The 21,985-nt window shown below is 26.2% G+C and overlaps 1 protein-coding gene across 6 annotated transcripts; it reads left to right on the top strand.

Moving 5' to 3' along the window:
- Window positions 1-145: 145 nt before the first annotated feature.
- Window positions 146-20,755, top strand: LOC145189330 (gamma-tubulin complex component 5-like). 6 transcript variants are annotated; one of them, XR_016452348.1, is made up of 36 exons: window positions 146-607; window positions 5,777-5,829; window positions 7,087-7,140; window positions 7,558-7,675; window positions 7,764-7,860; window positions 8,333-8,421; window positions 8,533-8,562; window positions 9,069-9,206; window positions 9,671-9,789; window positions 10,101-10,190; window positions 10,387-10,480; window positions 11,218-11,361; window positions 11,850-11,898; window positions 12,247-12,302; window positions 12,388-12,459; window positions 12,616-12,693; window positions 12,835-12,953; window positions 13,076-13,146; window positions 13,241-13,308; window positions 13,456-13,503; window positions 14,581-14,677; window positions 14,782-14,949; window positions 15,046-15,068; window positions 15,370-15,449; window positions 17,356-17,424; window positions 17,546-17,608; window positions 17,684-17,775; window positions 17,861-17,939; window positions 18,107-18,227; window positions 18,503-18,612; window positions 18,840-18,911; window positions 19,211-19,255; window positions 19,621-19,701; window positions 19,919-20,007; window positions 20,301-20,401; window positions 20,487-20,755. XR_016452348.1 is itself a non-coding variant. In XM_090086833.1 (36 exons), the coding sequence occupies exons 1-36, from the start codon at window positions 530-532 to the stop codon at window positions 20,549-20,551; spliced, it is 3,009 nt and encodes a 1,002-aa protein (XP_089942959.1). In that variant the 5' UTR covers window positions 146-529; the 3' UTR covers window positions 20,552-20,755. The 6 variants fall into 6 exon arrangements, 4 of the variants coding, with proteins under 4 accessions (XP_089942959.1, XP_089942960.1, XP_089942961.1 ...); XM_090086833.1 differs by having other exon boundaries at window positions 14,782-14,938; XM_090086834.1 differs by lacking the exon at window positions 11,850-11,898 and having other exon boundaries at window positions 422-607; window positions 14,782-14,938.
- The last annotated feature ends 1,230 nt before the right edge of the window (window positions 20,756-21,985 follow it).

Raw genomic sequence — 21,985 nt, 5'->3', positions numbered from 1 at the left:
GAAGATGTGATTAGGGAACTAATAATTTTAATAGTTTTTACCAGTGAAATTAAAAATTTGTAAACATGTGTTAACGGTTTTTTATGATAATTTTTGAGGGATATTTTAGGAAAAGTATACAGTATAAATGAACGAGAAAATTTGTAAAGACAGGTTTTTGTTTGGAGAGAAGTTTGTTGTGATTTATCGATGTGTTTGTTGCGAAAAAGCTGCATTAACACAGAGTGATTTAGTTCCCAAAAGCATGACTACATAGCTAGAATTGCATTTCTGATTAATACAGTAAAGTTTTATATCTAATAGTTGGAAAACCCAGCGCATTGCACCGGGTAATCAGGTTAATTAGTTAAAAAAACTAAACGCATTATTTTACTTAGTCGTGGTATCCTCCAACATTTTGAAAACATGCTGTTTCCAAAACAGTACGATTTTATTTATTTCACTTTATGGGTGCTCTTAAATTATCTTACACTTCACCAACTCTCAATACCTTCTTCAGTTTAAAGGACTACTTTCCTAGTTTAAAAAAATGGCACCTATAACTTTGAAAAAGAGTCTTATTGATCTTTATGCTGAAGAGTTGATTTCTCAAACATTACACCTAAAGGTAACTTTAGACTTGAAATTTTTTGACTTTACATATTGCTTACATTGAAAAAAACATGTTCGAATTTTAAAAAATCTAAGGTTTGACGTTTGTTTTTTTGCATTTTTATTTTTGAGCAACCCAAAGTATACTATAATTTTTTGTTGAAAGCCGAAAAATGCTCATTAAAATACTAATATTCATCTTTCTTTTTTTTTTAAATAGGTTTTAATTAACTTAAACTAATACTCTATGCAAGTTGAGATGGTTTACACATAAACAAACAAACAAAAAAAATTCTAGTAACTTTTAAAATGCATGAAATTTCTTAAAAAAAGAAAGAAGAAAAAACTCACTTATCCCAATAAACAAATATTTTAAGTAAATTTAGCAAAAACTTGGAATCAATAATATTAGGTGGGTGTGAGTCAGAGAGTAAAAATGAATTCTTAGTTCTAATTGCAAATCATAATACTGCTACATTGCTTACTGTAATATAACAATTGATCGGTCCTGGTTCAATTATGTTGGGTGGAATATGGGCTGCTTAGAATAACTTTCCAGCCTTAACATGTTTACATTTTGTTGATCCTCACACTAGAGTTACTACGAACCATATGGAAGCTATGTGTTGTTGAACAAAATCTAAATCAAAAGCAATTATGGGTCCCACGAACCTTAAAATAATTCAGGATTGCTTGTCAGAGTTTATGTGGGTACTATGGATTAATGAATGTTGCTTCTTTCACTTTTGGACTCAAATTACAGCAACTTATCCTGTGTGAATTTGAATGTAAAAATGCAAAGTGAATTAATTCTAAAAATGTTTAATTTATATTTAGAAATAAAAAAATAAATTTTTTTTTTGTGGTATATGCTTTTTTGGTCTTGAGCTATGCTTGAGTAAACTCAAGAGAAATTATGCAATATTTTAAAATCATGACTTATATGATAAAAGCCATCCTTTTATTTCTGTTACCATGATTTTGTTTATAAAATGGAAAATATTAGTGTTTTAATGAGCATTTTTTCAACTTTCAACTTAAAATTAAAATACCAATGCAAAGGTCAAAAATTAAAATGATTACCATTTTCTTTCATTTTATATAATAATCATTCATAATCTCCAATAAAAAAAAGGGAGTACAAAAGTGCAGTAGTGCTGAAATTTGCAGCTCTTTTCAAATAATTGATTGTAATAGTTTGCTATTTACTGATCTTTATTGCTCTTTTAGAGCAAAAATTCACTACTTAACAACTTTTTGAGGTTACTGATAGCTGGGGTATTATTTAAAGAATGAAACATTTGCATATCATTCTTCTATCAATATCATTTTTGCTTTATTGTAACCAGGTATGTTACATATAGGTCATAATTCTTTACTTAAAAAATTCTTCTGAAAAGCATTTTGTTAAGTGTTGTTTAAAATGTGACACAAGAAATGCTTTACCAGACTTATTTTAAAAATTTCTGTATACAAGCATAATTAAAGTTGCTCTGTGTCAATAATTGAGTAGTCAGAATTGCTATTTGTCTTTTAAAAAACTTATTTTAAAAATTTCTGTATACAAGCATAATTAAAGTTGCTCTGTGTCAATAATTGAGTAGTCACAATTGCTATTTGTCTTTATTGCCACCCTATAGGGAAAGGAAAACTGGTTTCCGGAAACTGCAAAATTTTTGGAAATCACAAAATTTTTGGATATACAGCTTGTAGAGAAAGTTTAAATGCACTTATTTTCTGTAAGTTATGGTAAGTTCGGACTGGTGCAAAAAGAAAAGCTGATGCAGGGTCTTCATTTTTTTTTTTTTTTTTTTTTTCTTAGCTAATTATTAATAAGAAAAAAACACAACTTTGAAAGAAAAAAACAAAATCTTTTCTGAAATGTAATATCAAACACAAGAAATCAAAAAATTGATGAGAAGAAAGTGCAATAAAGTTTAAACGCACTTATTAATTTTTTGTCATGGAAATATGTTAATATGGGATATGACCCCCGTTGTTTTTGTTACATGCTTGTAATCGGCTTGGCATTGATTCAATAAGATTTTCAATCATCTTGATTGGTATTTCAAGCCACAATTTTGTTAGTTCTTTTTTAAGCATTTCGTGACTAGTCATTTGCCTTTTTGTTAGTTGTTAATCCATCCAACTCCATAAATTTTTGATCGGGTTTAAGCCAGGTGATCGTACTGGCCAAGTCATGAGTCGAATATTAATTTCAACAAAATAATTGGTAATTGAATGTGCTGTATGACATGGAACATTGTCTTGTTGAAATAACCAGTTTTGATCAGCCTGGAATTAATTGCAACTAGGGATAAGCGAGTTTTCCAAAATGTCACGAAACCCATACTGGTTCAATCTTCCTTTGTTTATTTTATGACAGCCAATGCCTGAGCCTGATATGCATCCCCATATGCCGACAGAGCCACCACCTTTTTGAATACGGCTGTGTATGTGTTGCTTCAAATATTTTTCCGTATTTTTGCGGCGAACAAATCTCTTGTTTTTACTGTTAATAATTTCAAATTTTGACTCATCGCTAAAGATAATTATTTTCGATTGTTCCACTGAATAATTTAAACGCTCTTTGCACCATTTTTTTCACTTTAGACGATCAGCTAACAGCAACATAGGTTTTCTTACAGCATGAAACAAATTTAATTCTTTTTTGCTTAATAACTTACTTATTTCCGTACGACTAACTGTTCTCTCTACAAGCAAACTATTGATTTCTGCACTCAAAGCTGATACTCCTGCTGTTGGGTTGCGTCTGCTAAGCATAAAAAGCATGTTTTCATTGCGAGCTGACAGTTTTTTTGGGCGCCCAATATGAGGTTTATCATTGACACTACCAGTTGATAATTAATTTTTTATTGTTGTGCGAATGCTGAATTCAGAAATATTCAAATGTTTGCCAATTTGTTGATTGCTCATTTTCATTTTATGCATGCCAATTGCCATTTGAAAATATGATCTTTTTACAAAGTTTCATCAGTTGAAAATGGCTGAAGGTTGAATCAAATTGTAGACACAGTTTTCTTGCAAAATAAAATAAGAATAAAGATGAAAATGATAACAGCTTTTGAGTGATGAAAATGCGAAAGACTGCAAGAAAAAATCAATCAATTAACAAGAGTTACAAGTTTTCCAATCAAAGTGCATTTAAACTTTATTTAAAAAAGTTGAAAGGACTTAATTGCTCCATTAACTTTCTCATCACCCTCCACCTTCTTTATGGTATCCTTATATATATATTTTTCTCTAAATCGATAAATTAAACCATTAGTGTAAATAAACATAAAAAATGCGGACCACATCTCATCAATTTATCGGGTTATCATTTCTTAAAAGAATTATTCACGTTAAAAAACAAGTGCGTTTAAACTTTCTGTACAAGGTGTATATCTTTTATACAAAATTTACTTGATTATTTGGCAATTCTAAAACACTTTTCTTGATGTGTAGTTGCTTGAGAAAATAAATGAAAACATTCAGTTTGCTTCCACTTGAACTTTAACAGTAAGTTACTGCAATTTGTAATGTAAAAAGTGAAACAAATTTTAATAAAAGCGAAAATGTCGTTTTCTGAAGTCCACAAGGATAACACACCAGTTTGGTAGTACTTTTTGCACTCAAAAGAGCTTGAATTGGCCAAGTGCATGCTCTGCGACCAAGAAATTAAGTACAAAGGAGGAACCACAAGCTTCATGAGGAACCACCTGTTGGTTCCTCAGGAACCATCTGTTGGTTCCTCCAAAGGATTCTGTTGATGTTGTTTTGGCTGAGCTTATTTTATGTGATGGGCTGCCCTTTCGTGTTTTCTCAACTAGTCAATGTTTGAGAACAGCTCTAGAGACACAATCATATAAATTGCCCAAAGATGCTAAATCGATTAAGGCTCTGCTGATGAAACATGAAGATATCAAGAAAACATATCAGCAGCAATTTGCAGAAAAGAAGCTTCTTGATCACAAATTTACCTTAACCCTTGATGAGTATGCTTCATGCAGAAACAGAAGATATATGAGCAAAAATGTTCATATGGAAGGTGATTATTGGAGCCTTGGAATGATCAGGGTACATGGGTCTATGCCAGCAGAGAAATGTTGTGTAATTGTTGATGAGAAACTGAAAGATGAAATGATGACAGCAATGAGGAAGGAGGATTAAAAGTTTCAGCAGAAGCAGATGCATCAGCTCTTCCAGTGATCAGGGAGGATGTCACAGAATTAATCAACAATATATATGTATATATTATAATGTTAAGCACTCTTTTATGTACAAGAGCTTTGTATTATTTTGATATAATACATAACCAATCGACATAACCAATATATATATATATATATATATATATATATATATATATATATATATATATATATATATATATATATATATATATATATATATATATATATATATATATATATATATATAGTTAATATATAATATATATATATATATATGTATATATATATATATATTTAATTAACTATATATAATTTATATATAGTTAATCTTTCCAGATTAACTATATAAAAATTAATTATAATTAAAGAAAAATAAACATGTTTTAAGTACAAAAATTTAACTATTTAATTATAATTAAAGAAAAATAAACATGTTTTAAGTAAAAAATTAACTATTTTCTTTGCTTGGTTTTTTCTATAAAATTTTTACAGAAAAAACCAAGCAAAAAGTAATAGTTGATCATAAACAGTTGACAAATGCATGACCATTTGTAAACAAATGAATGCATCCGCATGTGGCACATATTGTAGTATAATGTGGAGCAGAATATCAAAATATGTTGTTTTTGGCTGCCAGCTGTACATGAGGCAGTTAACGTGTTAAAATAAAAATATTGTCATTTCTTAACTTAAATATTTTACAATGTTATTGAATGAAAATGTAATACATTGGTTAAAAGGCCAAATAAACTATGCATTATAAAAAATTATTTAAGATTGAAACTACAACAATAAACTTCATTCATTCTTTTGCTCTTTTGAAAAAAGGAAGTTAATACATATCTAATAAATGAAAAAATATTGAAAAACTCTAAAATCAAAAGACTGAGGTATTTTGAGGAGCACTTTTTTTAAAACCATTGTGTGTTTTTTAAAAACCAAATTGCTATTTTTGCTATTATTTCTTTTAGCTGTAAATATATTTTTAGAAACAAGATGAGAACTTCAAAACAGCTTTTGACTTTATTATGTCAAATTTGAGGTAAATTCTTGTTGATATGTTTGTGGTTGTAAGTTTAATTTAACAAGATTTAAAAAGATGTCTTTATCTGAAGTTTATTTAAGCAAACATTAATGATGTTTGTAAAAATTTTAAGACACATTATCTTCCAGTATTTTTATAGTGTGTTAAATATGACTAGTTTAAAAAAATTTTATGCATGACATCTTAAAGAAGTTTTAAACTCTAAATTATCTTAGTAGTAAATTAACAAGTAATTTATTTTCTATCAAAATAATGATGGTTTTTTTTGAGAACAAATCAATTATAATTAATGAAATAAAAATTGACTTTTTTTAAATAGTAAAATAAAAATTATTTTCATAATAAGAGTCTTACTGTCCAATAAGAGATTCTAAGGTGGTGGAGTTTTTGATTTAAATATTCATAAAAAAGTTAGTTAATGCAATAAAGTGAATCAAAGATCAAATTTTATTTGCAAAAGAAATCTTTAGTAAAATTTCCAAGTAGAAAAGATTAGAACCTCTTCATTTTTTTTATGGCATCAAATGTTTTGAAAAAAAAGGTGAAAAGGTTAAAGAAATTCATGCTTTTTCTGCAAAATCAAAAAAAATTGTTACAATGGTTTCTCACAGCCTGTGAAATAAACTTTTCTTGCATGAAGAAAATGATCACCCAAAAGAGTTTTTTTTGCAAGTCATTTATCACAAGGATCTAAATACTTCAAACAAAGCTAATCAACTGAAAAATTGATGCTCTAAATTGTGGAAAGCGTTTAAAATTGTTAAATCAGCCAACTGCTTAATGTGAAGTTACCTTTGTAATTTGCTTTTGGATAAGTTTGCAAAAACTTAAATGACAGCCTTTTATTGAAGAAAGTTTGTGTCATTTAATTTTTCAATAGCTAAAGAAGTAACAGCACTTATCTGTGAATTGTTTACAGAATGGTCAAAAAACTTAGTGACTGTCTAATAAAATTAAATAACGTGATATACAAAAGCATAATTCTCTCAACCAATATCTCTGAAGAATATTCATATTATTTTTAAAGTTACATAAAAAAAAGTTTCAAAGTTATTGCAAAAGTAAAGGAAGTTTTTTTTCATAAAGTTTGTTACAAAAGTCTTTACAAACAAACAAAAAAAGTTTCTTTATATTATGTAGTATGTGGCAAATTTGATATTTAATAGCACCAATTTCCAAATATATACATTTGTAATTTTTAAATATTTTTAATCGTAATTTTTAATTGTGTATTATGTATAATATGTGCTATAGGTTCCATCGTTTTCTTGATGTCAATCCTTTGGATATTTCTAGGAAGTTATCTGGGTAAGAATTTTTTGATATTTCTTGGAAATTATCTAGGTAAGAATCTTTGGATAATTCTAGGAATTTATCTGGGAAGAAAGACATACTTTTGTTTTTTGACTGAATTTCAATTAATTTTGTTTACCATTTAGTTTAAAAACGTTTATAATTTTTAATTTAAAAACAAACACATTTAATTACTCATAACTATTTGATCATTTCAAAAGCATGTATTAAAATTAATATTAACAGTTGCTTTTGAAGTGATCAAATAAATTGGCATGTTTTTACTTAGACTTTTTTTGTTTCATCAGCTAAATTTAGTTAAGTTTTTTTGTTTGACAATCCAATATTAAACTATGCTTTGTCATTTCAAAAAGCAGTTTGTTTTTTTTTTGGGAAAAGATAAAGTAAGGAGGTAATATTTTAACTACATAGGTTACACACAAAGTTACGCATTAATTGTCAAGATAAAAAAGCAAAGTGCCTGGAAGAACTAGTTGAGACATTTTTAAACAAACCACTTATTGAATCAAATGACACTAATCTAACACAAGTAATGTAACCTTTTTAGAATTTTTACTTTCTGACCTTTTTTTTTTTTTTTTAATTTTTATAAAAGATTTTTATCTTTTTACATTTAGACTGATGCTCATTATGCATTGCTATCCTTGTTGTTATGCCTCTCGACTAAGCCTTTAGATTCTACTGTTAAGTCAAAAAAAGAGATTGTGCAATTAGGTGAAATTTGGATCTTTGAAACTTTTAATATTTTTAAGTACTGTACACTCAGACTTCTTTAAAAAATATTTTTAATTTGATTTTTAAATGTTTTCAGTTTCTGTTGTGGTTTATTTTGTTGTTGTTGTTGTTGTTTTTCCTTTATTTAAATAACATTTTATAGACTGAATATATGTTGCTAGTGTATCCCAAGCAATAAACAAGCAAAAGGGTTAATTTAACAAAATAGGAATAATTTGAAAACCAAGTTAAAAGGTTGAGTGAAATCTGTTGCTAGAAAATACGAAAAAAAAATTTACAGTAAAAAAACCCATTGTTTAAATTTCCTTTTCACTTAAAAACATTCAAGCAATTGTAATTTATCATCTAATATATCATCACCCATGTTCTTTAAAATGTTTAAATATTTATAGGTGACACAAAAAAAACCCAACAGAATAAACAAACATTTATCAGTTTTAACTTGGTTTAGAAAATGATGATTTTGATTGGAATGATTATTTGTTCAATGAAGAAGAGGATGTAAAGTTAGGTGCTTTAATCAATGAAAGATTAGAGGAGGTAAAAATGTTGAAATAATAATGTATATCAACAGAGTGTTAAAAAAATTTTAATCTGAATAAATTTTTGATAAAATCTTTATTAATAAATATTTTTTCAATTATTTTGTAGGATTTAAATGACAGTGATAATGAAGCTTGGGTAAGTTGATATCTTTTACATGTTAAAAAGCTATCATAAAATCATTAATTATTAATTAATTGGTCAGAAAATCATTAAGATGATTATTAATTGGTCAGAAACTCATTTGATATTTTTCTTATTAAACTACTGAATAAATTCATAGTTTAGCAAAAAAAAAATGTGCATAAATTTGATTAGATGCATATAAATATAGATTTTTTTAATATAAAAATTTATGTTGTTTGAGGTGCATGATGCAAATATGGCTTATTTTAAAAAAATTTTAAAGAACATAAACGAATAAAAAATTGTAATATTAGAAGTTGGAATGAATCGTAAATCTGTCAATCTTAAATCTTTTATAATATATTTTTATATTATAAATATATACTTATATTATAAATGTATATATATATATATATATATATATAATATATATTTATAATATATATATAATATACTTAGCTTTGAGTGTTAATAAAGAAGTTTAAAAAAAATACAAATATAACAATTTCTGATTGTAGATATTGCAGGAGGAAAATAAGGCAGAAGAAAAAAACCACGATGATGATGATGATGAGCATGCTTATGCAGAAGTTTCAGAACTCCAAATGAAAATATTTGCTAATGCATGGCAGGCTTCTGATGCTAAAGTCTTGCAAGTAAGTTTTTAAAAAAACACATTTTTGTTGCAAAAAATCAAACTTCATCTTTTTTTTTTTGTTTGGATTGAGATTAATTTTTTACTCTTGTTTTATCTTTGATTTTAAGCAACTTTAAAAAACAAAAAATTATTCTGAAAAGTCAGAAAATATTTTTTCTTTTGTGTGTAAATTATGCTAATGTATCATAATATATCATAACAAGTACTTTTTTCATAAAGTCTAAAAACATAATTTGTTTAAAAGTTTGAAATTAATGAAAATTCTTAGGCAATCAAAAGTAAAAAATATTTACACAGATGAAATTGTATAATTTGATTTCTATGTATGAATTTATGTGTTTTGATTTCTTTGCAAGAAATTATATGTTTTAATTTCTAAGCATAAAGTTACATCCGTGTACAAAATTTCTAAAATAGAATGGGAAACATTGTTTTTCTTCTTTTTCAAATTTGTATTTTTAGGACAAGTTATGGTTAATGGAGAACATGTGTCCTACATATTGGGATGAAAAAGAAAATTTTAACTACAATTTGAAGAACAAAGTTTATTCACAGAGTTATCAGGACATGTGTGATAATTGGTAATATCTATTTACATATAATTATATAGTGGCATTTCACAGAGTTATCAGGACATGTGTGATTATGATTGTGTGATAATTGGTTATATCTATTTACGTGTAATTATATAGTGGCATTTTAAAGTGGAAACTAATTATAAAAAACAGAAAAAATAAGATATGGTTTTAGTATATAAAATTATTTATCTATATATTTATATATTCAAATAAAAAGTTGTATTCTATTACTATATTATGCTGATAGTTTTTGGTTTTTTGACATAGGGGTGTGCTGATTTATTAAACATTTTTTAGAACTCATTTACTTTTAGGGAGATATTTATGAAATCTGAAAAAAAGTATCAGGTTGCACCGGCATTTCGGGTCATGAAAGAAGTACAGCTTGTCAGAGAAACACTATGGTTTTTTCTTTTTCTAAATTTTGTTTAGTTACACAATTCTTTGTAACAAAAAAAAAAAAAAAAAAAAAAAAAAAAAAAAGAAGGATTCTTTAATATATTTTCACTTTCTGATTTCTTATTTAAATTTAAATATTTCTTAATAACTTTTTTTAACTTGTGCTTGTCACCATGATAAAACATAATTCTAAAATTTTAGGATGGTTCAAGGGGTGGAAAATTTATATATATACGAATACAAAGATGGAGAGTACCATGTCAATAAAAATATTGTTGTCACACATCTGAGTCAAGTAAAAATAAGTTCAGTTGTTAAGACTTGTGATATGTAATTAAAACAAAATTGAAGATAACTTTTTATACTAAATTCAAGACTTAAAGTTACAAAAGTCAAGACTTAAAGTTACAAAAGTCAAGACTTAAAGTTGTTTAGAAGCTCAAAAGAGTGATCTCAGCTTAAACACCAGATGAAAGTTTAGACAAACTTTTTCTAAACTTTAAAGCGCATATATATATATTTTTTTTGAAAACAATGAATACCACTCTTCAAAACTATAAAATAAACAATTTAAAAGTATGCAACCAAAAGATTTGTTTATGAAAAATTACAAAATGCAGCTATGAAAAATAAAATAAAGTATACAAATTGTCTGAAATTCTGATAATAAACTACAAACTAGGCAAATTTTCTTTTCAGAGAATAGTTATATAGCTATATGTTAACTGTTGCTTATCTATATGTCATCTTATTCACTTGTATCTACAGTACTGATATTGGTTCGAAATTGACTTTTGTCTTATTTTGTTTTGTTATGTCAGCAAATTATTGTAGTTTTTTTCTACTGGAAATCTTATTTATAATCTCCAGCAAAGATTTCCTCAAATCAATTTATATCAATTTTTACTTTCTATTGAGTTCAGCTTAGTCTCCAAGCCTCCAATGAATTATTCTTTTAAATTCCATCATAATGGAATAATAAAAAAAACTCAAAACCAGTTTTTTTTTTGAACTTTTCTTTTTTGATCTTAGGAAACATTATCAAGTTTTTTATCATCTTTTACAATGACTGGTAATCGCGTCGTTGAATTGATCATGTTTGCTCATCATGTGACTTTTGAAGATGGCTCAAAAACATTTGCTGCATTTGCTTATGTGATTGACATGTTTCTTAAGGTCATTTATTATTGGTAGTGTTCTTTGTGTTTTTTGTGTGTTGAAATAAAACATATTGACTTTCCTGCTGTAAACTTGTTTCCACTAATAATTTAGTGCGAATTATTTGTTTTTGGAACACAACTTTCTGTAGTACACATTATATATATATATATATACTTTGTGTGTGTGTGTTTTTATGTATATATGTATGTATGTATGTATGTATGTATGTATGTATGTATGTATGTATGTATGTATGTATGTATGTATGTATGTATGTATGTATGTATATATGTATGTATGTATGTATGTATGTATGTATGTATGTATGTATGTATGTATCTATATATCTATATATCTATATCTATATCTATATATATGTGTATGTATATATATATATATACATATATATATATATATATATATATATATATATATATATATATATATATATATATATATATATATATATATATATATATATATATATATATATATATATGTAGAAAAGAAGCCAAATGCTTGGTGATATAGAAAAGTCAATAATTGATGAAGGTGATGGTTTGCGTTATCTTATTTAAAACAAATTTCCTCAAAAATTGAGATAATCATGTTGGTGAACGTTTGTATTCAAAATATATTTTTGTAACTTTTTGCATGGATTTTTTTTGCTTTTTTTCAAATATATATATCTTTGACGCAAAAACTTGAAAAAAATGTTTTTTAAACATACTAATGTAAAGTCCAATAAAAAAATTTAAACTGCACTAGAATGTCACTAATGTACATTAACATAGAATAAATGATTCCCATCAAAAATGTCAAAACCTTTTTAAAAATAGTAGTAAAAATGCTTTTAGCTGCTTATCTCTGTTAATTTTAAAGGATCACAATTTTGTTTAGATAAAACATTCACGTTAGCAATTCTAAAAGAAAAGCTATCCAAAGATAGTCAAGATGTATGCTTTTATGTGTTGTAAATTGTTCTTTGTTATTGAAATCAAAAAGTATTGAGAGAAAAATGATTTTTGCGATAACTTTTAGATATCATGCATCCACAAACTTTACATTGACTCAGTTGTAAAAGGACTGTCATTATTCTCAACAGTCACAGAGGTAGTGGATTTTTTTGGTTATAGATAAAAAATCACAATCAATTGTGATTAGTTGTAAGTTGTGATTGTGGATATTGTTTATGATGTAATTTTTGAGTTGATGAACAATTTTACATTTTTTGTGGTTTAATTTCCACATTTGATAAACTGTTTTTAGAGGGTGGTGTTTTTTATGGATGTTTTTCATGAGTTTCTTTCTTCGTTTGATTTGCTTGGTGATGCTTGCCTGGAAAAAGTATATTTAATTTTACTTTTTAAAGTAATTTAATTTTTCATGTTTTTTTTTCCTAATAATTTATAAAAATCAAACATTTTGCAAAACATAATTAAATGAGTTCTTTTTGTTCGTTTTTTTTTTGTTTTTTTTATCTCTAAGGTTTCAATAATTTTGTCAATGTTTTTGGATGTATGTCAGTCATATTTACAAGATTTAGACCAATGGATGACCATTGGTAAACTTCCCCATCAAAGTGATGAAGAATTTATGATTTTCAAGTAATTGTAATATTGAAGCACTTTAAAATATGTTTTAAAGTTATAAATTAGTAAAGAACATGGTTCTTACTTTTTCAGCAAATAAAAGAATAATATAAAAATAAGTTTTGTCTTTGCTTTAGTGCACAAGTTATAGAAAAAGAGGATGACAAAGATAAAGAATATTATTGGAAGGGAGCCTACAAAGTCAAAGGTCTCAAAAGTTTTAAACGTTTGCTGAATGTGTAAATGAAAAAGAATAAAAAAATTCTTTTGTATTTGATAACATTTTTTTTTTTCTCATACAGAAGTGAAATGTTCAAATGGAGAAGTTAAACCACTTGTGCCAAAGTTTATTGAAAGTATTCAAAAGCAAGTAGGTTTCAATGTTGATACAGAAATTGTTTTTAAAATCTCCGTTTTTTTTCTGTAATCAAATTATAAAATATTTTAATCTAATTTTTAGCAGGTAAAGAAGTTTTTAATATATTTTTTTTTCATAATTTTTTTTTCTTTTTTGAAGATTTTGGTTACTGGCAAATCTCTTGGGTTGCTTGCTGAGTTCGGAGATGTAAGTTTTAATACCTCATCAAAAGTTTTATATGTAAATTCAGTTTACAAATTCCACATTACATTATTATCAAGTAATTACTAATTATATTGCTTGCATTCGTCAAATTCTATGATCACCTAAGAAGTGAACAGCCTCTTCTTATGATTGCAATCATGATAATCTACTCTCAGAATTAATAATTGCCAATGGTTCTTTTAGATGTTTCCACTGTATCTAATTGCAAACCTTAATATTCAATTATTATATCATAAATGTAAAATCAGATTTGATAAATATCTGAGTTAACATTTTGTAATCACTGACAAAATCAGAGGACTAAAGAACCAGGGATCCATGGGTAAGTAGCATAGTTATTACCAGGTTTCATTCATCTTGGTCTATGCAAGAGCATAACAAGCTGAGAATGTGACATGATCTTACATTTTTTGTCTTATCGATCGTTTTTTCTTTTCTTTAATACTTGTACTGATGTTGGTTGCAGAAACAGCTTTAAAACAGTTAAGTTAGAAAACTATTTGGTTATTTCTTTAATGTGACAATTCTAAAGTAAGTCAAGTTTTTACTTCATAAGTGAGTTAACATTGGTTCAGAATTTTGCATAATTTTGCATAGCTGCATTAAAATTCTATTTTAAAAGTAGTGTTAAATAGTAAAATGATTTTTATGAAATTTCTATTTAATGCAGATAGTAAGTTGAAAAATGGTTTTTATATATTATTACCACTAAATGAAAGAGTAAGAAATTTTACATTTTGATTGCAACTTTTGAAAATCAACTTGTCATCATTATTGATTGCTTACCATTGCAGGCTGATAATGATAGCAATCTGCTGTTTAGGATTTCTTTTTTGCACCCAACAACCATTTAAATTTCATGGATGTAAAATTGTAGTATTTTTTTTTGTAATATTTTTTTTCTTTTGTTTACAACTCTAGCGATAGTGGATTCACTCTATTCACTGGATTCATAGATTGATACTGGATTCACTCTCATACATTTTATAGATTTACTTTTAACTATGGTTTGCTGTTTGACAGTATTGGAAATAAAAGTACAAACTTTACTTAATTTAGTTTTCTTCCAAATTGGTAGAGGCGACATCTTTACATGAAGAGTTTAGAAGGAATCTCATAAAACGGTTCCAAGAGGCTAATAACAGGTTTTTGACAGGTATCAATTTTCAATATCAAGATATTTCTTACAATTAGTTACTATGGCAGTATTAATGTAGCTTATGTTTTGTAAAATATAACAAAAATTTTTACTTTTTCCAGGTATTGATGGAATGGTAACTAGTGATATTGTTGACGGCTCTTTGAAGAACATAGAGGATCCTTCAGTAGATTATCTAGTTCAACAAAATTTTAACTTAATGTTTGGGGATGCATTCCGGCAAACACGCTTTAGAAAAAAGACATCAATTGCTTTAAGGTTTTTTTATGGTTTGTTTTCTTTTTCAAGTTCTTTTTTATCATCTCGTATTTTTTTCTCTCAATATTAAAATTTTGTGTTTCCAATTTTTATGTTGATCACTTTAGAGAACCATGGAGTGAGCTGTTAAGTAAGTTTCACTGTTGCAAATTATTATAAGTAAATTATTATTTTAATTATATATATTATTATAATTTATTACTATTATATTATTATTATATTATTATTATTATTATTATTATTATTATTATTATTATTATTATTATTATTATTATATATATATATATATATTATTATTATTATTATTATTATTATTATTATTATTATTATTATTATTATTATTATTATTATAATTATAATGTTAAGTATTGTAATAGGAAAAATTGAAGTATGAGTTAATTTCATTTCAAAATTATAGTCTTAATTTTTAGAAAATGGCGCTTGTCGACCTCCAATAAAATTGCTTATTCAACAAAGCTTATTTCCTGTCATTTTAAAGCGTTATGATAAGGTGATATTATTTTAAAGTTTTTTATTTCTTTTATTCGTTTTAGCATATGTGGCAAGTTCACAGAAAAAATGCTCATTAAGATTTTTATTCTTGTAGTTTTTTTTTTTAAACTAAATTACTGTAAGTTATTTAAAAACAAAAAAACAAAAAAAACTTCATATCCCAGTGATAAGTCAAGACTTAAAGCCATTTAGAAGTTCACTTTTTTTGTGCACTCAATTAATGATTTTTTTAACTCAAATATTTTAAATGAAAACTAACAGAGAATATTTATATTTGATTAATTTAGTGTAACACTGGGTTGATGTATACACTGGTATACATAGTAGTTTTTCATTTTTTTTCAAAGGAAAATTGTTTCTAGATAATTTTTTTTTTTTTATGAAACAAAGTTAATAAATAAATAAAGAATAACAATTAACCAAAATAGTGCCCACATGTGTTTTTGTGAGCTAGCATCTCTTTTGGATAGGTTTTATTAAATGGTTGCAAAAATTACTGGGAACCCTTTTCCCGATTGTTATCAGTGCTTGCTTCAGATTCATCCAAGTATCCATCCAAACCCAAACAAGCTTGATGGTTATTAAGCTGACCAGATCATTTAATTTGTTTCTCATGTTGTAAGAAAAAAATCCTTAAGTGTAAATAAATCATTAAGGCTGACATTTTCAAACAAAAACACAAGCAAACTTTACCTAATAAAATAATTATGAAATGTAGTTGGTTTAAAGAAAAAATGGAACAGAAGATAACTTATAAATTTGTGTTCATGCTTTTTAATACCTTTTCTAGTATATTTTTTATACAGCATTCACCCTTAAAATCTGTAACTTTAATACATTTTAAAATTTTCATAGGAATTATTGTTTTGATTTAATGTTTTGGAATCTTTGATTCATACATAAACATGTAATAAAATAAAAAATTTGATTTCATTACAATGACTGCTAAAAACAAGATTGTCAATGACCTTCATCTTTTGGGTGTTATGTCCAAGGACATAGTCTAGAGTTAGATCCAAAAGGCATCTCATTACTGAAAATGTCAAGGCTAAATGAGTTGAGAGAAATAAGATACTTTTGTTCATCCTTAGGAAAGGTCAACCAATAATTTTATTCTCAAATTAAAAACTTTGTAAGTGGATTCTGTATCAAATAGCAGAGCTGATTGCTACATTAGCACCTCCATTTCAAATGATGTTCCAAAATCCATTTGGTTCAACTTCAGGACAAAAGATCTTGCTTCTGTGATGATGTTCAGAGTTGTGGCCTTCAATGACCTGAAGTTGCTTCCTGCTTTTGTTGATGCAGGGCTCAAAATCAATGCAGTGTCCGGCCATGAATCACCTCTAATTTTAGCCCTGATGCTAAAATTGTGTCCCAGCAGGATGGGACTCCTCTTCATACAGCCAGACAGATGCAGGAGTTGCTCAAAAAAAAATATGCCTATTTTTCAGGAGAAAGTTATATGGCCACCAAACTCCCCAGATTTAAACCCTTTGCACTACAGTATATGGGCATATGTTGAGTCAAAGGCCTGTGCATCTCTTCACAATAGTATTGCAGCTCTGAAGACCTCTGTCATTAAGCAGTAGAATGCCATGCCCAAGGGTTATGTTCTGAAGACATGTAAGAGATTCAAGCCCAGAATTTTGGCTGTGATGAAGGCTGATTGATTACATATTGAGTAACTTATTTGAAATTCAAGGAAAAATGAAATGAGATGTTAATTGCAGAAATTTTTTTCTTGTTTACTTGTTTTTATGACCTACTATTTTCAAAAAATAGTGTGGTTTTTAAGGGCACATACTGTAAATAGTTGCTAAATTTTAAGTTATAGAAAAACTGTGGTTTATCACATGAAACTTGATGTCTTTTGATAAACATGACCTGTTTGATTTTTTTAGGTTTGCGCACTTCTATTGGATCTTTTCAAGCAAGAATTTAACTTGCTTCAACACTTTCAAGTCATGAAGGTAAAGAAGTCTTTAAATTTTTTTATTTCCAGTTGTTACCTTAACTCATTCGATCATACATTATATTTGCTTAAATATGTTTCTTTTTGTTGTTTTTTTTTCATTTTTTTTATGCTTTTAGAATTTCTTTTTAATGGAAGATGGAGATACCATGCATGATTTTTGTACTGAGATATTCCAGAAGGTAAAATATAGAATTTCAAAAAGATTTTTTGTAAATGTAAATAATAATGTAAATTATATTTTATTAATTATTTAGGCAAAAGAGAAGTCACACTGGCAGGACAAGCCTTTTTTAAACATTGTGTTACAAGATGCTTTGCAAAGAAAGCATTTGTATCTCATTGGAAGGTACAAATATAAAGATTATAAATTTTTTATTCACAATTTTTTAAAGTTGTTCATGTAATTTTTCTCTGTTATTTTTTGTTGTTAGGCTTTCAGTAGAGTTGCAACCTAATTTTACTGCAGGATCAAGTGCCACTATTTTTGATGGAATGTCGTTGCATTACAAGGTGTTACAAAATCATATATAAAATATGAAATTAAAAGTAGAAAATATTTTTTAATATAAAGTGCATAACATATTTAAGATTATTTTTATATTTAATTTTATATTTAATTTTATATTTATTGTGTTATGCTTAGACTTTAAATTGATTTAATAATTTTTTGATGACAGGCACCATGGCCAATTACAATAATTTTAAATGGAGAGGCAGAACAAAAGTACAATGAGATTTTTAGTTTTCTGCTTAAAGTTAAAAGAACCATATGGACTCTTGAACAGTTAAGATTTCAAGGTGATTTTTTTTAGAATATGGACTAAAACATATTCTCAAATTACTACTATTACAATTTTGAGTCTGATGAAAAAGTTTTTTTGGCTACCATTTTTTGTATGATAATATAATTGTCTGCATTCTATCAATTAAATTGTTTTGTTTTTAAATTCAAATGTCATTTTATAAAAATTGTTTAAAGTTGTTTTTTAATGCTTTATTAGATATCATTTTAAGATATATTTGCTTTGTTTAATTTGAACTCTACTTTGTATTAAATAATTTTATATTATTAGAATTAATAAATGAAACCCAGCCAAGTATGAATAATTCTTCAGAAATGGAGTTTGTTTGTAAACACAAAAAAGACGATTCTATGCTTGAACCCAATAAACAAAAATTAAAGGTTAAATCTTTTTTTTTTTTTTTTTTTTTTTTTTTATCTTTTGCTTCTCTCTTAGATATCTTAATAATGGGTTGTTTTTTTTTTTCTATATTTAAGAAATATTTAACTAACTATATATATATATATATATATATATATATATATATATATATATATATATATATATATATATATATATATATATATATATATTCATTTGTTTGTTTGAAACTGAAATTCCTTTTTAGATGCGAATACTTATTTTCCGAATGAAAATGATGCATGTTATAAGAAACTTTCACTTCTACCTTGTCACAAGGGTTAGTTTACAATTTGTATTTTGTAATTGATTTACAAAAAGTTATCAAGAATTCAAAATCTTACTAAGCATTCACATAAATATTTATTTATTTATTCATTTATATATATATGTATATATATATATATATATATATATATATATATATATATATATATATATATATATATATATATTATATAATGTTCAATAAGATTTGAAAATAATTTTTGTTGAAGTACTTTTTGATATGATTTTCTGGAAGTAGTTTGAAAAAGACATGCTAATTAAATATGGTTTTTAATATTGCTTGATTTTAAGATCCAAAACACAACATGTGCTGAGTTTGAGGCCAAATTAAAAGAGGTAAATTTTTAATATTTTATATATATATATATACACATACATATACATATACATATTTATATATATACATATACAGACTTATATATATATATATATATATATATATATATATATATATATATATATATATATATATATATATATATATATATATATATATATATATATATATATATATATACACATACTTATATATATCATGCTTTTTTTAAATCTTTCTATTTCTTTACACTCAACAAAAGGTGTTTTATTACTATTATTTTTTAAAATACAGCTATTAATAGCAAAAAATCCTTTGTCTCTTTTTTTTGTATTATTAGATTAGCATTCGATTTGTTGATTTTGTCGACATTTTTGTTATCTAGGCAAAAGATTTGGACAAAGTCCTTGAGTATCACGAAACATTTTTGCTCAATTTAAAACAACGATGTCTTTTGCGAGAAAAGGTTAATTCATTTAGTGTTATCAGTGTTTAATAAAAAAAAAGTTAATCGAATTAATCAATAAGATATCGAATATGGAGTTGATATCGAATTAAATCACATCTCAGGATTTTTCTTTAGATTAATGACTTAATGACCTATTGTTAACCTACATGAGAATTGTTGTCGTTTGTTTTTTTTTAAATACCAAACTATGTTAATATGACTTTTGATTTGTTAGATTGGTCGATCACGTGATGCAATATTTAGAATACTCTCTCTCGCGTTTGATTTTGAAACTATATGGATGGAAGGATTAAATAATTTGGAGTAGGTTATTTGTTGTTTTTGCGCTCGAACTTTTTAGTTTAAAATTATTTTCTCATTAAGTTGTTGCTAGCGTGCTCGTCGAACTTATTTTTGACGCTCAGATTGATGCTTGAAGAATTCTTGAGCCTGCTACAGAACGCTCTTTATTTGTAAATGTTAAAAGAATCCTAAGCAACTTTTTGCTTTGTTAATTGGTTTAAATTAATTTTTATTAAACTAATTTGGATAGATATCTATTACTGAATAAACGGTTTCCTACGTTGCCTAATATTTACAACATATTTTTATCTCAGTGAGAATAAGCTGAACACAGTGGAAAAAGATTTTAACAGATGCACAGCCTTTCTGCATTCTTTCTTCAACAGTCTGGCTAAACGAGGCTCCTATCCTCATTGTAAGTCTGTTGTTTCTGTTAGTTTTTTTAAGTGGCTTTTTTTTTCTTTTTTCTTTTTTTTTAAACTAGATACTTTACAATTTAGTTGAATTCCTTGCTAATGCGTTGAAAACTGAATCACAAGGCCATCAATCTCTTTTCAGAAGATAGTTTTTATGCAGATGATAACAAATGGTAAAATAATCGAACTTCTATTCGTCTGTAAAAAGTAACTATTAGTTGTTACTAGGAGACAGTCTTTTTCTGATTACAGAAAAACTTAGTTTTTTGTAAATATTTTTTTCTTTTATAAATATGTAAAAATGAGGAGAAAAATTTTAATTTCATAATAAAGTATTTTTACAGGGTTCAAAATGTGCTTGGCGTAATATCATGTTAACATAATATTAATATTAGTTAATATTAATATTACGTTTTTATTACTGATAATTTAACGTTATTTCATTCTAAGTCAAGGCAGATTAAATTTGTTACTGTGGATTTTCGACTCGATGATTCAAGCAAAAACTTACAATATACTAATTTGTGAATCCTCGATCACCAACAACAAAATTAACTCTTTCAAATCTCAAAATAAAAAACTTCGATTTTTTTTTTTTGCTTAGTTTATTACAAGTTTGACATCAGTTTAAAAAATTTATCTTTGATTCATTTCAAGTCTTCTATTTCTGTAAAACAGATTTTATCTGTTATAAAGAGTTGAAATGAATCAAAGGTGAACTTCTTAAACAGAGTCGAATAATTCTTTTAAATAACAATCTTTAGATATCTAAACAAGAATATGTTCATGAATTTATATCGATAGACTCATATGACAATATGTAAATGTCAATTGCATCCAATTATCAGAATTAGTAACTTAGGGCTTAATGAATTCATGTAAAATGATCACAAAAAAATTGGAAATAGAGTTTTATCAGTATCATTTAAGACAAAATTTATTGTTATTACTGTTAGATATGACCATTGTTAGTTTTGAGACAGGTGGAAAGTATCTATTACATTTTGTTAACAATCCAAAGGAAAGAGGCGGCATTGTTTTATAATATGCTTGAGTTGTATTAAGTTGCTAAATACTTTTATATTATAAGATAGCCTTGCACTGTTAAACAATTAATATATTTAGGTTGGAATAATTAGTATATTCAGGTTAGAAGGGTGTAATTACTCAAAATCTTCCTCAACACCTGAGCAAGTGATCTTTTCTATTCCTAATTGTAAAGGCGATTTCCTTTCAATTGACTCAATCACGGTTATGTGACGTAGTTACCACTTTTACGACGTAAACAACATCCCAATTGTCTTTATGAAACTTGTTACAAAAAATTGTTTTTCGCATCGCTCAATATGAAAAAAGATTGGCTATACTTATGATCTCAATCTGTTATATTCAAAGATATTCACAGTGGGCAATATTTTGGCTTTTTTTTTTTTTCAAAAGCAATTTATAAACAAGAATTCCTAACTTCTGTTTATTTAAAATCTGTATGAACTTTGTTTTTTACATATTGCAAAGTATTTATATCCTTCACAATTGCCTTATAATTTTAAAATCTCCAACTTTTGTGGAATGCTACTACAGAA

This window comes from Hydra viridissima, unplaced genomic scaffold, assembly GCF_058129835.1.
Source record: "Hydra viridissima isolate aposymbiotic clone 2 unplaced genomic scaffold, HvirCarnegie_v1 scaffold_5, whole genome shotgun sequence".
Lineage (NCBI taxonomy): Eukaryota > Metazoa > Cnidaria > Hydrozoa > Anthoathecata > Hydridae > Hydra > Hydra viridissima.
Note: the sequence above shows the minus strand (reverse complement) of the source record. Positions and strands in the feature narration are given on the sequence as shown.

Bases quoted from the DNA above. Each gene is read 5' to 3' on its own strand.
- LOC145189330 (XM_090086833.1), top strand. From the start codon at position 530: ATGGCACCTATAACTTTGAAAAAGAGTCTTATTGATCTTTATGCTGAA. The intron at 8,563-9,068 runs GTAAGTTGATAT...TTCTGATTGTAG, and splicing joins ACAGTGATAATGAAGCTTGG to ATATTGCAGGAGGAAAATAA. The intron at 17,609-17,683 runs GTAAAATATAGA...TTAATTATTTAG, and splicing joins GTACTGAGATATTCCAGAAG to GCAAAAGAGAAGTCACACTG.